At 54.3% G+C, this 15,919-nt stretch overlaps 2 protein-coding genes across 9 annotated transcripts in view; one reads left to right on the top strand and one right to left on the bottom strand.

Moving 5' to 3' along the window:
- Window positions 1-9,675, bottom strand: part of LOC111160376 (transmembrane protein 104) — a 52,920-nt gene extending 43,245 nt beyond the window's left edge. For both annotated transcript variants that reach the window (XM_022523454.1, XM_022523455.1), the window contains exons 1-2: window positions 9,608-9,675; window positions 2,298-2,419 (exon numbers count right to left, since the gene is read on the bottom strand). In XM_022523454.1, coding sequence (XP_022379162.1) covers window positions 2,298-2,419; window positions 9,608-9,652 — 167 coding nt within the window. In that variant the 5' untranslated portion in view covers window positions 9,653-9,675. The remainder of the gene's footprint in view (window positions 1-2,297; window positions 2,420-9,607) is intronic.
- A 960-nt stretch (window positions 9,676-10,635) lies between these two features.
- On the top strand, window positions 10,636-15,599 carry LOC111160320 (N-acetyltransferase 9 (putative)). 7 transcript variants are annotated; one of them, XM_022523328.1, is made up of 7 exons: window positions 10,667-10,833; window positions 11,307-11,392; window positions 13,281-13,390; window positions 13,934-14,077; window positions 14,600-14,659; window positions 14,860-14,954; window positions 15,078-15,599. In XM_022523328.1, the coding sequence occupies exons 2-7, from the start codon at window positions 11,316-11,318 to the stop codon at window positions 15,210-15,212; spliced, it is 621 nt and encodes a 206-aa protein (XP_022379036.1). In that variant the 5' UTR covers window positions 10,667-10,833; window positions 11,307-11,315; the 3' UTR covers window positions 15,213-15,599. The 7 variants fall into 7 exon arrangements, with proteins under 7 accessions (XP_022379041.1, XP_022379036.1, XP_022379039.1 ...); XM_022523333.1 differs by lacking the exons at window positions 10,667-10,833; window positions 11,307-11,392 and adding an exon at window positions 10,636-10,658; XM_022523331.1 differs by having other exon boundaries at window positions 10,667-11,392; window positions 14,875-14,954.
- Window positions 15,600-15,919: the final 320 nt, after the last annotated feature.

Genomic DNA, 15,919 nt, shown 5'->3' with positions numbered 1-15,919 from the left:
CAGGAAAAACCATTTTAAGACCTGACCAGACCAGCAAGCCCAAAGCATTTTCTGTTCCGAGAGCTGTTCCCTGGGGAATTTTGAGATGCATCCGACCTGATAAAATGTATGTGCACGTGATGCCTGGCTCGCTCGCCTTGATGGCCCTGTCTACGTTCAGAATGTGACTGGATGCCTGGGAGAGAGGGGTGTGCAACAGGGGGGGGGGGGGGGAGTGGGAGGGGGGGGGAAGGGGGGGGGGGGGGCGATGCGATAGCACACACCAAGAAGGGGCCTGCTGGGGACAGAGCGGGGAGGAGGCCGATTCCCAGGGGCTTCTGAAAGCTGCGGGGAAGGGCAGCCCTCACCGCTCCTGGCTGGACCCAGAGAGTGGTCAGCTCCCGGTGACAGGCACTAACAGACGGAGCACAAGCGTGGGTAACTGAAAAGGGACATTTGGCTCCAGAATGTGTTTGTTTCCATGTTTCCTTCTTTCCTTTTTTGGCAGTACCTTTACTTTCCTCATAATCTAGATAACGTAAAAGTAAGCTTGCATTTTTATGGCTTGAACTGAAAGGGACACTGGGACGTGGCACGGGGGGGTCCAGTCAGCAGAGCCGCTGTCTGTAGACCCGGGGACTGCGTCTCTCTCTGTCAAACCCCAGCAGCACAGGCTCCTTCTCGAGACTTCACCCCAGCCCTCCTCGAGCTCCCTCACCTGCTGCACGCTGACCGCTCAGCCCGACCGCTCAGCCAGCACCGGCTCCATCTTGGGGGCTGGAGGGCAGCTGGCTCTGAAACTCCCATTCCGGTGCCTTGGCACCTTCTAGAAAGGTTTCTCATTATCTTGCTTAAGTGACCATTTTAAGGACTTTAGATTTTCCCTTTTTTTGCAAGTAAAACTGGAATCAATCTTAGTTAAGGCATAAAGAGGCTTCTCGTGGTTCCATGAAGCCAACTCATCGATCATGTTCAAATATTAATGGGTTGAGCAGGGAGGGGATATGGCAGGCCGTACCTGGGGGCTCCCAATAATCACTTCCCATTCAGATGGCTGCCTGTGCTGAAGGTCTTTTAAAGGGGACACCAGAGCCACAGAAGGACGAGGACTTCTAGGCTCTTGGCTGCCAGGATTTGCAGGATGTAATGAGCCAACAGTACCCCAAGGATGGCCACAAAACTCCCAAAAGAAATGGGGTGCAGGAGCAGAGAAATGTGGGTGTTCCCCTATCCCACTCAGCCTCTTCGAGGTCCTCATTGGCTTCAACTATAGCCTGTGTCATCCTTCCCAGAGCACCCCTCCTTCCTCCTTCCCGTCTACTGAACTGCTGCCCTCTGTGACCCCCGACCACCTGCCGAAAACTGCCACGGCCCCCACCTCCCCTGAGCCTCACCCCCCAGGCTTTGTAGGGTTTTTTCCCACGTCACCCACCCCCTTCCAACTTATCTACAACTCTGTTACTATCTCCACTCCTTACGTCTCCCCATAGGGAGACAGAAAAGTCTTGAGAGCAGTGATCTTTGTTCTGTTCACCTAAAAACAGTGCCTGGTGTCACCTCTCCCAGGGGAGGTGCCCCTGGGGGGGTTTCCAGGTGTTCCCTCGCCTCTCTGGAGGCCCATGGATTTGTACCTGGAAACACAGAGTCCTAAATCCCTTACAGGCCCAGGGTACTTGCTGAATGAATCCCCACTTCCACGCAGAATCCCTGAGAGGAAACTCAAGTAGGCTGTCCCCTCTGGGGAGCACAGCCAGGGGACCCCACACACGTAGCTCAAGGAGCAGGAGCCCCTGAAAGCCTGGGAAGGCTCTGGGCACCTGTTTGCTGCCAGGCTCGAGGTGAGGCTAACGGTTGATCACGTGTGCACCTGTGTGTTTGCCACCGACTCCGTGGACTACTTTAAGCAAATTCTAAATCTCACACCGACTTCCCTTATCACCGCAGACATTCGTCCGATTCTTTTTCTGGGGCTAGGTGGTATTTTCTCGGAGAACAAAAATTAATGGTACCATTAAGAAAGTATACAACCGGGGCAGTCAAACCTGCTGGGGAAGCAATGTGAGCATCACGTGAAACATTCCACAGCCTGGTCAGACGCTGGACTCTTAACTGATCAGGCTGTGTAACTGTTCTGCAAGCACGAGACCTGGAGACCTTTGTGTCTCCTTTCCTGTTGCTGGGCCACCCTGGTTGGGATTCACCGGGGACACCTGGCTGCCCCCACAGGCACGCTTCCTGTGTTAATGAAGAGAAGTCAGGGCTCCCTGGGCAGGCTTCTCCCACTACAACCCCCCACCTGCCCTGTGCCAGCCTCTTACCTCATGAAGCCCAGGAACACCAGCAGGACCAGGCTGACCAGCCACCCCGCGGTGGCAAAGGCCTTGGGCATGGTGAGCGCACCTGTGCCCACGATGAGGTTGAACATGTACACCAGCCCCACCTGCAAGCAACAGAAGTGACAGTCAAGCCCCCAGAGTGATCAACTCCCAAAGACGAGCCTGGTGACAGCCAGACTGGAGGCAGGGAGGCGAGACCTGAGCTGGGGAAGCGGGTCAGAAGGCAGAATTCCGCCTGGATTCAAAGGAGGTGCGCTCTGCCACCGGCTGCTAGGGAAGCGAACGTCAACACTTCAAAGGCTCGGGTCCCACATTCCGTCACTCTTCTCAAGGTGTCTCTGCTGATCGGGTTCCTTCTCCATTACTGCTGTCACCACCCCACTACCTTGTCATTTCCTATTATTCAAACTGTGCCGTGGATGTTAGCTCCCTGCCCAACCAGGCTGGAGGCTTCCAGAGGACACACAGCCACATCGGGGGACGTGGCACAAGGATGAACCTAGCGCTGACCTACAGAAACCTCCACTCTTCCGAGACCTCTGAGCACGTGACCCCCATTCTTGCCATCATCCTGGTTGTTGACATTCACGCCGTTTCCTTTCCCCCACCAGCCTCCCCGCTCCCTAACTTCAGGGATTTTTATGAAAACTGAGATATAATTCACATGCCATAAAATTCACTCTTTAAAAATATTTGCAAAAGACACAGCTGATAAAGGATTAGTATCCGAAATACATAAAGAATTTATACAACTCAACAGGTAAATAATAAGTAATCCCATAAAAAAAAAAGGAGAGAAGTCATGGACAGACATTTCTCCAAAGACATACAGATGACCACGAGACACAAGAAAAGATGTCAACGTCACATCATCAGGGAAATGCAAATCAAAACCACAAGAGCTATCACCTCACACCTGTTAGAATGGCTGAAATCAGCAACACAGGAAACAACAGGTGTTGGTGAGGATGTGCATGGCTGATGGGAACGCAAGCTGGTGTAGCCACTGGGAAAGACAGTACAGAGATGCCTCAACAAGTTAGCAAGAGGGGCGCCCGAGTGGCTCAGTGAGTTAAGCCTCTGCCTTCGGGTTGGGTTATGATCTCAGGGTCCTGGGATCGAGCCCCGCATCGGGCTCTCTGCCTGCCTCTCTGCCTACTTGTGATCTCTCTCTCTGTCAAATAAATAAAGAAAAATCTTAAAAAAAAAAAAAAAAGTTAGCAAGAGAACTACCCTATTCTCTGGTAATTACACTCCTGGGTATTTACTCCCCATATACAAAAATACTAATTCAAAGGGATGCACGCACCCCTATGCTTATAGCAGGATTCTCTATGACAGCCAAATTATGGAAGCAGCCCAGGAGTCCACTGACAGATGAACGGATAAACAAGAAACGGTACAGGTGTACGGTGAAATAGTATTCCCATCAAAACCAATGAAATCTTGCCGTTGCAATGATGTGGTTGGAGTTAGAGAGTATAACGCTAAGCAGTGGAAGTCAGAGAAAGACAATGACACAGGGTTTCACTCACGGGGAGTTTCAGAAACAGACGAGCAGAGGGGAAAGAAAAGAGAGGGAGGGAGGGAGGGAGAGACCGACAAATGAAGGAATAGACTCGTAACGACAGAGAACACACTGATGGTCACCAGAGGCGCAGTGGGTCAGGGACTGGACGAGACAGGTGAAGGGGACCAACGGCGCACCGGTCTCGGGGAGCGCTAGTGGCGCCAGCACTGCTGAGTCCCTGTACTCGACACCTGAAACTGACAGAGCACTGAATGTTAACTACGCTGGAATTAAAACTAAAAACTCAATAAAAAAGTTCTTTCCAAGGACACAGTTCAGGGGTTTCCAGCACAGTCACAAGCTGTACAACCAGCAGCGCCACCTAATTCCACTTCGTCACCCACCAGCAGCGGCCGCCCTGCCCCTGACAACTGGCCTCTGAGCAGAACTGCCAGGTCACTGACCGCAAGTTTTCAACCCTCATTCCCACCAACTTGACTCTAGCTGTTAACTGTCATTTTCCTTTTTTGTCTAGCCGTTAACTGTCATTTTCCTTTTTCAGGATCTCAACCAGGAAATGCCCTTCTCTGAGCTGAAGCCTCTGCAGCCCTGGCCATTCCCGCAGACGCCTGCGGTGGCCCCACCCGCCCACCACAGGCCACCCCCTGCACTCTGGTGTCACTTGTGTTCTTCAGCATCATTTGCGATGGGCTAGTTCCACGAAGCTCGGGCTACCCCTGCCTCACTCCCACCCCCGTGGCCCCCCCACCCCAAGCCTTGGATGGACCTGGCACCTGATTCCTCTGCTCCCTATACAAAGATGCTAAAAGTTCCTGGAAACTTTCTTTATTTTTCTTTCTTTCTTTTTTTTAAACTAGAATGACTGATCCCACAACAAACGAAAGGTTCCCTCGCCTGTGCTCCGCCAGCATCCGACTGTCTTTGTTCCACCCCAGACTTCTCCGCATCTCCCACAAGAAACCACCAAGCCTCACTCTTCGTGCCCCAGCCCCCGACCCCACCGCTCTCAGCCGAAGGCTGTGTCCCATGTTATGGGGGTAACTGAGGCTGTCTGACGTGCCCTGCCCATGTCCCATTCCCCCCTTGCTCAAAAATCAGTGTCTGCATCCTCCCAACCCCCTCCCTGCCCGTGAGGGAACCTGCGTCTTTCCTCCTGGGGGACTCTAAGCCCTGCACCCAAACTTCTGGGCTCAGTCCTTCTTTCTGGAATCTTCCTCCTGCCAGCTCTTCCCCTCTGCCTACAAATGTCCTTGACACCTCTGAAACACAATTCTCTTATTTCTCTCAACCAAACTCATTGGAGTAGCTACCTACTTCCCCTGCCTTTGTTTCTAAGCTTCTGTACTTTGTGGTTTCCATCCCAGAGCTCTTTTGAAACTACATTCTTCAAAATCACCAGTGACCTCCTATTTGCCTAATCCAATGGCTTTCGTAGTTTTTATTCCTTCCTATACTCTGACGTAAGCGGTCTCTTTTCCTCTCTCCTCATTTTCCCCCTCAGCCACTTCACTCAGTCCCGAGGCTTTAACTACCACGCTGGACAGAGGGCCATCGGGACTGCTCTCCGCACCAGCCTTCCTGCAGACCGCAAACCCACTGTCTGCCAGCCACTCCTGCCTCCTCCCTTCTGCGTATCTCAGCGCTAGCCATTCTCCTTCAGAAGAGGCTTCTCTGGCTATCTCTGGTCCAATTCCCATTAAATTGCTTCCAGCCTGGAATGGGACAGCCACTTCCTAACTGGGCTCCCTGTGCTCTATGACATCGGCTGACTTAGCTGGCTTTTCTGTTAAAAGCCTTTTTTGTTAAAAACAACAACACAAACACTTCATCTCTGGGAACACCTGCCCATCTCTCATTTTTACTTCCCCGGTCTTAGAAATATACACTTTAATATATTTTTTAAAAATTTCTAAAATAACCATGTACTTTTTTTTTTTTTTTTAAATCAGAAACATACAAATTGGGGCCATTTTCCTAACCTCATTCAGAATTTTTTTATTTTAAATAGAGCTTGGGGGAGAAGTGATTAGGGAGGGCCAGACTTCCAGGCAGGTGCTGAGGGCGCATCTGAGTGCTGGACAGGAGGGACGGGAAAGAGCTCTGCCCACTGTCCATTGACTCTTGGCAGAGGGCACCGACCCCCTGCCCCCTGCCCAGCCCCTCAAATCACACCCAACACTCGGACACATTCTAACGCTGCTTCCACCACAAAACCCTTCCAGTCCTGCTCCCCTCTTTTGAACCCTGGAACAAGAACGCTTATGTCCTAGTTTGGGTATTCAGTGTTATCTTTTCCCCACTGCCCCCCGTGAGGCTCCCCGTGGCCCGTGTGTCACTTCTCAGGGTGTGGGGCACACAGTCTCCAGCTAGGAATCCTCCGCCGAGCTGACTGGACCTGGCCAGGTCTTCTCTGACGTAAGTCCCAGTCTTTGTCCCGTTTTAAACATCACAGTCCCTGTTTGATCCCATAGACAGATCCCAAAAGGATTAAAACAAGTTTGAACGGTGTCCCTACAGCTCCCTGCAGCTTTGTTCTCTGCATATCACTTTTCTGAGCAGTAACATTTAAGAAGGGTGGACCCTTTCTCTTTATGGAAAATGGCCCCCCGTGAAGGTTCTCATGATCTAAGCAAGGAGAAAGTGAAGGTTCTTAGCCAAAAGTTTTATAAAGATATGAAACAGTACAAGAGGCAACTGTGAATGCAGCGATGCCTAAAGGTCTTGCGATGTAAAGGTCAAGGGTCCATCACACAGCCCAGCCTCAGCACTTCTGACATCTGGGGCCAGATGAGGTAGGGCCGCCCTGTGGACTGTAGGATGTTAGCAGCATCCCCAGCCTCTACTGACTAGGGTCCAGTACCCCCCAACCTTGCACCTGTGTTGTGACTGTGACAAATGTCTCCGGACACTGCCAAATGTCCTGGGGTGGGGTGTGTGTGTGTGTTTGTGTGTGTGTGTGGTGGGGGGGGCAAGACTGCCACCAACTGAGAACCACTGGGGATAAACAATGAAATAAACACACTCTCAATGGACACTTTAGGTAAGTCTCAGTGCAAAAGATCCTTCAAGAACTCGACGGAGAAGCTAACTGGGGACGGGCAGTTGGGAGCAGAAATGAATAATCGCATTTGTCTTATGCCGTCGCTCTTTTTTAGTTTCAAAGTAAGAACTCAGGGCCTAGTGGGGCTCTGGGAACCCTGCAAGGTAATGTGAGACTTCTTCACCTCCCTGGTGAGAGTTAAAGCCGTTTGACCTTCAACAATGGTGCTGGTACGGACCGATTACGAGGACTATGGAGCAGGAGGCGAGTCAGAGCTGAGCCACAGCAGATCAAAGGCAGCTGTCGGGGCGGGAGGAGGGGGAGGAAGGAGACGGATGGTCTCTCCTGCCACTTGTGTGGGGACTACCTCCTGGAAGGTATGGCCCAGAGCAGAAGAATCAAGCCCTCTGTAGGCTGAAGTGCTTCCTCCCTTTCTCCCCCACTCCCTGGGATGGCGGACCTGCGCCCCGTGCTTAGGGAGCTCAGTGCAGCGTTCCTGCTGCCTTTCCTCCCGCCCAGCGGGCTCACCCACAGATGGGCGAGAGGCGGGCGGCACGGGCTGTTTGCGTCCGCTTCCCCAGTGACAGTTGTCGAAGGAAACAGAAGGCAGCAGAGATGCGGAAGCAATGACTAGGATCTAAGACTGTGAAATGAGTGACCTTTCCTTTGAAAGCAAAGGCAACGATCTTTGACAAGACTGGGCTGGTGGGGCCCTCGGGTCCCATAATCCCTGCAGCCCTGAGCCACTCCTGGTCCCCGTACACAGGGAACCCAGACATGCCTGTTCTGGGATCACTTCCAGGGGGACGTGCGGGCCTGAACCATGCTATGAGCCCAGTGCTACCACTGAGAGGGCCTGTCGCCAGAGTCCCATGAGGCTGGCCTGCCCATTACACACAATTTACACAGAATAATGCAAGCTAAGGCAAACATCCCGGACGCCCCTGAAGAGGAAAAGAGCGGACAAGAGGGCAACACTGAGGCAGGAGAGGGGCTTTGCATTGGGAATAACCCCCGTTATGGGCTGATGCACCTCCATGAACCAAGTAAGTGCTCAGTGTCTCGGTTTCCCAGAATCTGGAGAGCAGGTCCGGCTGCACTGCACGGAGCCGGGGACTCAGAGCAGTGTCTGTAGTGAAGTGAGTTCTACCGCTTTCCTGGGCTCAGCAGAGGGTGAACCTATGCCCTTCTCCTGGTCTCACGAGGGATCGAGAACCACTCTCCCTAGGGAAACCTCAGGAAGAAGGCACGGTCTCGCCTCAAAGCCTGACCGCTAACTCTCGGCTAATGCTGCCTCACCACCCAACCTCTCTACATCTCTCTCCACGGGTAGGGACAGGATAAGAGAACGCAAGCAGTTGCTTATGGCAAATGTCCAGAGTATGCCCTTAAACACAGACCTCAAACGAAACCAAACACATAGGAAAGTTGGGGGTGGGGAGCAGAACCCACTGAGACTTTTAGGCCTCACTGCCTAATTTCCTGTGGGTACATGTGTGAAATGATTATGCGAATAATTGGAGACCCCAGAAAACTGTGCATGTCAAAGTTTTTTCCTTTCTAAAACCCAGTTACAGAAATAAATTCATCTTCTCATCTCTAAACCAATACATGCTCTGAGCAGCAGCAGGGAGGGCAGCAACTTGTACGGACGGTGGGGACATTTCACTGCTGATACCGAAAGGAGGCTGTGAGCTGTTAGACAATTCCTCGGATGAGAGAAACACAATTAGATTCAGTCCAAAGTTTGAGAAACACTTTCCCTTGCTTAATTATGGAGAGGAAAGGAGTCTCCTTCGGTGCTACACACACAAGACACAGACCCGGCTGGAAGACCGTGATGTCAGAAAGGCTTTCTGCCAGCTGTTTTCTGAGATGCTCTCTTATCGATCGCGCCACAGCTCCAGAGTCTGTGAGGTCAGCAGAGACAAAGCAGGGATTCCCAGACTAGGAACTAAGTGCATAGCTGGGCAGCTGCTTAAGGTTAGGTAAATTCTAGAAAGAGGGCTTTTGTTACTTCAGGCAGTGCTGCTAAGTATCCCTGGGATACTTAGTAGCACCATGAGTCAATAACTTGATTATTCTAATCCTCCAGCTAGGTATCTGGCATACCTAGCTGTGATGTAACCAAGACCAATCTTTCATTACACAAAGAAGATATACTGAGCACACCTGTGGGAGGTGGGGTGTGTGTCGGGGGGGAGACACAGACCCAACACAGTAAGAAATCAATCCTTCTAATTGTTCTAATTACAGACTCCAGCAAACTGCACTTGGAAGTCTCTGCAAGCTTTCTCTGCCTCTTACGCCATCCAAGACCATAAAAGTTGCACAACTGACAAATCAGCTGGCAACCAAAGTGCTTTCAAACTGCTGAGATGGGCAAACCCAGAGTCAGCAGCTGTCAATCACCATCCCTGAGCAGCAGCGCAGTTTACAAGTGCTGGTGGCCCCGACATCAAGATCACAAGGAATCGGCAGGTCAGCTTTGCTTCCTTGACCACACACTCTGACCAGCATCCAACACGTGAACAAACTCTCATCACATGCTCTGAGCCAGGACAGCAACAACATGGCTGTAGCCGAACGGCCTTCCCCTTCCTGGCTTTCACCAGGGTCTCAAAGCAGCTGTTCTCTGTAGTACGGTCCAGGAAGCACGGTGCTTCTCTAGTATCCCGTGGCAACGACGTGGGTAAAACAGGTTCTAAAAGTAAAACTCACGTAGGGAGAATAGAGCTCCCCAGTCTCTGTGATTTCACCGGCCATTTCCAAAAGTGAAGAAGGGTCGCTGGGCAGCTGGGATTCCTCAGGTTCCTTCCCTGCCGGGGCGGCGGCTGCTGCGGCTCCCTAGGGGGAGAGAGAGCAGACTTCCAACTTTCTGACAGGTGTCGCTGACGTGGGGGGCCAGTTCTGGAGAGCAGCCTCCCACCCCCCGCGCGCTACTTTTATTACAGACATGGCCTCAATGCCTGCCATGAGACAGCCCTGGAAGACAGACCTGGGTGGTTTCTTCTAACTTTTCCCTTGCTGTGCGGTGCATGAAGGAATTCAATGCCCCTCAGACTCCAAGTGACAGAAGGAGACCCGCAAGACACTAAGTCGCCCTCGCCACGAGCGTCCCCTCTGTACACTCTGTGGGGGCGTCCACATTCCACGCCAGGAACGGCGAGCTCACTACCACACACTGCAGTCCAACTAACTGTCTCCTCCGCCTAGGGCAACAAACTTGTTTGCTTAGGGCTAGGGCTTGCCCAAGTCGCTCCCCAACCCAACCCCTTGCTTCTAAACCTCTCCTTTTTAACGGGGCCTCCATTCCCCACCCCCGAACCTGTTTTCTGCCCTGCCTTCGAGCTCCCCAGCCTCAAGCCTCCCTCTCTTCTCAAGGGCCCCGCTCTGAGCCTTTCCCCAACTTCTTCCTCCCTCCTGGAGCAGCCCCGAACCTGGCGCCGTCCAAGCCCATCCCACCCTCCCGTCCAGCCGGACACCTGCACCCCGGCTCGCTCCGGGCCGCCGCGGCCGCCGCCACCAGCCCCTCCACCGCCGCCGGCTCCAGCTGTCCCGCACCAGCGCCTACAGCGCGCATGCGCCCGCGGCCGGAGTCCAGCTTGCCCGTGCGCGCCCTGGGCGGGACGGAGCGCGCTGATTGGGCGCCTCGCGGAGGCGGGACCGGGATTGGGCCGGGGCGGCTGCCGTCTGCGTGGCGGAAACGGGGGAGGGGCACTCCCAGGCGCGTGCGGGAAGGGGGCCGCGGGTCGGAGGGCTACCGGGGCAGGTCAGAGGGGGTGGTTCGCCGGCTCGGCTGGGGACTACTTCGTCGGCGGGGCGTGGCTGTGAGCTGAACCGCTCCGGGACCCCGGCGGTTGGGGTGATCGAGGAGAGCAGCCTACTTGTCCACACAAAAGGGAGGGGACTGAGAACTTAAGCCTGCCTCACCCCGGAGCGGCCGGGTTAGACCTGGCTTGGTGGGTGGGGAGGAGAGAGGGCCCGAGTCCGGCGCCTGGGCTGGTTGCGGGGAAGAGGGGCAGGAAATAGGCTTGAAGCGGGACGGAAGGTTGATCCTGGGGTGGAGCCTCCGGACAGGGGCAGGTGATGGGAGCTTTGGGGTTAAGTCTTGGCGCTTGGGTTTGAGGTTTCGTAGTTCAGCGAGTTGGGATGGAAGGGGGCACGCAGAAATGGCAGCTCAGACTTAGTCCCTTGAGGTGCGACGCAAGGATTTTGTAATTTTCTTTAACCCGCCGTCTTCCCCTTCTCGCAAGGGGTCTAGAGTCCGTGTTCTCTGCAATGTTTGGAAAAAAAGAAGGACCAGGGTTCTTCTGACAACTTAGCTCCGGGAGGCATCTAGAGAAGTAAAGGCCCGGGGCTCCCAACCCTAAGGGGAGGAAACACAGGGTCCTGAAGTGTTTGTCCTCCCCTCCTGCAGGTCGGTATTATGAGGTTAAATGAGAACACCTTGCTGCTGGGGAAGAAGGTGGTGCTAGTACCTTACACCGCAGAGCACGTGCCTAGGTAACAGTCCACCTAACATGGGATACAAACTCCTGTCCCAGGATGTAGCAAGGAGGGTCAGCCTTCCTCATCCCAAATCCCAGAGGCTGTTTGCTCTGGGAAGCGGAAACATTGTTGCGAGAAGTCATTACAGAAAGAAGCCGGCACTGAAGCAGAGGTTGAGGACTTCAGCAACCCCTCCCCCAGCATTTCCCTTCCATCCTTTCAGCTTCCGTTTTGGACTTTCTTCAGGGAATGATTTTATGTAAACTAAGTGGGTGTAAGAAAAGAAACTGCATAATTGTAAATTAGTGACATTTCTCTGTTACCAGTGAATATGCTTAGTTCTTTTTTTTTTTTTTTAAGATTTTATTTATTTATTTGACAGAGAGGTCACAAGTAGGCGGAGAGGCAGGCAGAGAGAGATAGAAGAGGAAGCAGGCTCCCCGCTGAGCAGAGAGCCTGATGTGGGGCTCCATTCTAGGACCCTGGGATCATGACCGGAGCCGAAGGCAGAGGCTTTAACCCACTGAGCCACCCAGGCGCCCCTCTTTTTTTTTTTTTTTTTTTTTAAAGACTTATTTATTTTAGAGAGAGTGGGATTGGGGGAGGGGGGGAGAGGGAGAAAGAATCCTGAAGTAACCTCCTCATGGAGCAGGGAGCCAGATGCAGGGCTCGACCCCAGGGCCATGACCTGAGCCGAAGGCAGACGCTTAACGACTGAGCCACCCAGGGGCCCTGGTATGCTCCGTTCTTGAAGCCATGACTGTATCTTGTCATAAAACTGAGCTGATGGGTTGTTCTGACGTCTGCTGTTCTGAAAGGCCAGAGCGGAGTCTCAGGGTGGGACTCCTGCCAGGGCAGCTGGCAAACGTCTGGTAGCTTGGAATGGTGGTGATGTAGGGGTGTACTCTCTCCTTGTAGTTTTTCTTTTTTAAAAGATTTATTTGAGAGAGCAAGCATGTGCACGCAAGTGGGGGGTGGAGGGGGAACGGAGGGAAAGGAAGGAGTAGGCTCTTTGCTGAGCAGGGAGCCCAGTCAGGGCTCGATTGGGCTCTATTTCAGGACCCAGAATCATGACCTGAGCTGAAGGCAGACACTTAACTGAGCCACCCAGGCACCCCTGTAGTTTTTCTTTTTCGGGGTTCCAATATGGCCTTTGTGGAGGCATGTCCAGCTGTCTTTACAGCTTGCCATAGACTTTCGCTCAGGAATTTGAGGAATGTTTGACTTAAGACGACTCCTCCCGCACTGACCCCTGAGACAGGATGGGAAGCTGGAGAGACAGAATGGACCCCTCCTGCTGCTGTTCTCTTGTAAGACTAGCCTGCTTCTAGGACCTTTTTTTTTTTTTTTTTTTTCTTTTGAGAGAGACAGCGAGAGAGGGAACACAAGCGGGGGGAGTGGGAGAGGGAGAAGCAGGCTTCCCACTGAGCAGGGAGCCTAATGCGGAGCTCAATGCCAGGACCCCTGGGATCAGGACCTGAGCTGAAGGCAGACGCTTAACGACTGAGCAACCCAGGTGCCCCTGCTTCTAGGGCTTGTGCTTCTGGCCCTTTGCCTTGGCTTTTATAACCCTTTCCTTGTTTTCGGTTTTTGTTTTGGAGGGAGCGTGCACGAGTGCCAAGTTGCGAGCAGTGGGAGGGGCAGAGGCAGAGAGAGAATCCCAAGCAGGCTCCACGCCCAGCTCTGGGCTGATGCAGGGCTCCATCTCACAACCCAGAGATTGTGACCTGAGCTGAAATCAAGAGTCGGGCACTTAACCGACTGAGCCACCCGCACGCCCCTCCTTGGATCTTTCATGAGCCCCGTGTTAGCTCCTTCCTACCATCCACTTCATCTCAGAAAATGTCAGACCCTACTCCTGAGTCAGTCCTGCATGCCCAAGGCCGTCCCCCTGTCCCTGCAGGTACCACGAGTGGATGAGATCGGAGGAGCTGCGGCGTCTGACCGCCTCGGAGCCCCTGACTCTGGAGCAGGAACATTCCATGCAGCGGAGCTGGCGGGAAGATGCGGACAGTGAGGAGCGCGGGCCCTGGGCCGGGCTGGCAGCAGGAGGGCTGGCTCCAGAGGCGAGGCGGTCTCCGGCTTCCCTCCCTTTCTCATTCCAGCTGTAGCCTTCTGGGCCCCAGAAGCTTTGTGAAAAAAACCCTTCCTGAAAAGTCTGGAAGGTGCCAGAAACCATCCTACTCTGATGCCCGTGGAAGCCAGGCCCCATGACTGAGGCTTCTGTCTTTTTGCCCCCACTCACAGCATCAGACTTGGAATGATTTTGGAGAAAGTAGAGCGTGTAGGGCTCTGGCTGTACCTGGAGGCCCTGCTCCTCACGGGTCTTGCTCAAACACAGTTGTGGTTCCTGCTCTCTGAGAACACAGCTGCTGTTGGGGCTCCATTCTTTCCCGCATAAGACAAATTTAGGGCTTTGTCATTAGCTAAGGGAAGCTTGGCTCATTTTCCTCCTGGCCCACTGTGTTCTCCAGTTCTGTGGTTTGGGTAGGAAGACTGTGGTCCCATCGCCTCCTCGGGGAGGGTAGGTGATAACTGTGTCGCCTCCCTCCTCAGAGTGTACGTTCATCGTGCTGGATGCAGAGAAGTGGCAGGCCCGGCCGAGCACCACTGAAGAGAGCTGCATGGCGGGAGATGTAAACCTCTTTCTCACAGATCTGGGGGACCCCTCCCTGGGGGAGATTGAGGTCATGATTGCAGGTTGGTTCTGCCTGGCCCTGCCTTCCCTCCCTCTGGCCCGTGGAGCTGCTGCACCCTGAGCCGGCCAGGGCTGCGTAGGGTGCTCAGCGCAGTGATCCCTCCTGGTCGGCTGCTTTATTTCTGTCTTCTGCTTAGGGGTGAATTTAACCTTTGGTTTGTGGAGCGGGGAGGGGGGTGGTCTTCAGACTTCATTCTGCCCTGTCCCTGCTGGGGGGCTGAGTGCTGAGGACCCTCCCAAGATCTTCCCACGCTGCGGGAGGAGCCCCTCTAGTCTCTGTCTTCCTTGGTCCACAGCCTTCCCCTAAGACTGTCCTGATGAGGCAGGACACTGTGGTTAAAGGGTCAGCTTTGGGGTCGAGTTGCTGGGAGCCCTTGTGTGAGTCATTTTGACTTCTATTTCCCTGTCTGCTCAACGGCAGTAATAGCACCAGCCGGGCCAAGTTGAGGATGAACCAAGGTTTGGGCTGCCTCACGGCTATGTCTGCCGTGCACGCCGCCAGTGACAGCCGTTGTTTCTCCTAGAGCCCAGCTGCAGGCGCAGAGGCTTTGGCACCGAGGCCGTGATCATGATGATGTCTTATGGTAAGGAAGCCTCAGAGACAGCGAGGAAGAGGCCAGGCCCCAGGTGGGGGGGTGGGGCATGTTGGGAGGGGCCTTCCTTAGGCCTGAGGGTGGGGACCAGGGGACAGGTGCCTGCACTGCAAAGTGGGAGGGAAGGGCAGGGGCTGTGAGGGGCTTGCTTCATTCTGTGGCTCGTCCCTCTCCCCCATCTTCTCTGGGAGGAGTGACCAAACTAGGTCTGACCAAATTTGAGGCTAAAATTGGGCAAGGAAATGAACCGAGTATCCGGATGTTCCAGAAGCTTCACTTTGAGCAGGTAAGGATGTTGCTGGTGGGAGGGTGAGGCGTGAGGCCTGAGGCAGGTGGTGGGGCCAGGTGGTGCTGGAGCTTGTGGCTCTAGCTCCCCCCCCCCAATCCCCGTTCTCTCTGGCTCACACAGGTGGCTGTGAGCAGCGTCTTCCAAGAGGTGACGCTCAGGCTGACGATGAACGAGCGTGAGCGGCAGTGGCTTCTGGAGCAGACCAGCCACGTGGAAGAGAGGTGCTATGGCGATGGGTCGTTGGAGTCCCAGTGACAGCTGGCCTTGTCAGCAGCTGCCCTGTGTGAATGGGGATGCTGGGACCACACAGAACATCAGAGCTCCGTAACAGAAGGTGAACTGTTGGTGGCTTCGGGGCACAGTGCACCTGGCCCCTCTGTAGCCTGCGACGCTCCCTGTGGGGCCCTTTGGACTCTGGGCGACTGGTCTTGGCCTCCCTCAGGCTGGCCGTGTGGATGAGTGACTTCCGAGACAGCCCATCCTCCTGGCCAGCCCTGGACTCGGAACCTGGAGTGGACAGCGTGAATCCCCAGGAGGCAGGGTGGAGGTGGGAGCAGAGAGCGACTGGGGGCCTGGTGAAGGGAAGGCCAGAGGCACCCTGTGGAGGAGGCCCTGGCTGGGAGTAAACCGCACTGCACGGCACCTTGTTGGGCTTTTTCCTCGGGCCCACGTGCAGCGAACCTCCAGAAGGCCCAGCCTGCAGCGTTCTGGCCAGCATGGTGGGGTCAGGGCAGGAGCAGCTCAGTCTGCTTCCGTCCTGCAGCAGCAGGCTGAGCGGGATCCCAGAAGTTTGGAAGGGAACGAGCTAGGCCCTGAACGACAGGTGGCTTAGAAAGCGGGCAAAACCCTTGTCCTCCCTCCTCTTTGGACCTGGGAGTGTTGTGGGCGCAGCTCCCTGTGGTTGGAGCTCCCTCTGCTGGTGAACCCTGGAGCCTCTGCTGAGCTAAGGGCTGCAGGAGAAA

The sequence above is a fragment of the Enhydra lutris genome, unplaced genomic scaffold (genome assembly GCF_002288905.1).
Source record: "Enhydra lutris kenyoni isolate GAN:26980312 unplaced genomic scaffold, ASM228890v2 scaffoldscaffold75, whole genome shotgun sequence".
Lineage (NCBI taxonomy): Eukaryota > Metazoa > Chordata > Mammalia > Carnivora > Mustelidae > Enhydra > Enhydra lutris.
The sequence above is the reverse complement of the archived record's forward strand: the minus strand, read 5'-3'. Positions and strand labels throughout refer to the sequence as shown.

Excerpts from the sequence above, each read along its gene's own strand:
- LOC111160320 (XM_022523328.1), top strand. The coding sequence starts at position 11,316 with ATGAGGTTAAATGAGAACACCTTGCTGCTGGGGAAGAAGGTGGTGCTA. Across the intron at positions 14,078-14,599 it reads GATTGAGGTCATGATTGCAG|AGCCCAGCTGCAGGCGCAGA; the intron begins GTTGGTTCTGCC and ends TGTTTCTCCTAG. Across the intron at positions 14,955-15,077 it reads AGAAGCTTCACTTTGAGCAG|GTGGCTGTGAGCAGCGTCTT; the intron begins GTAAGGATGTTG and ends TGGCTCACACAG.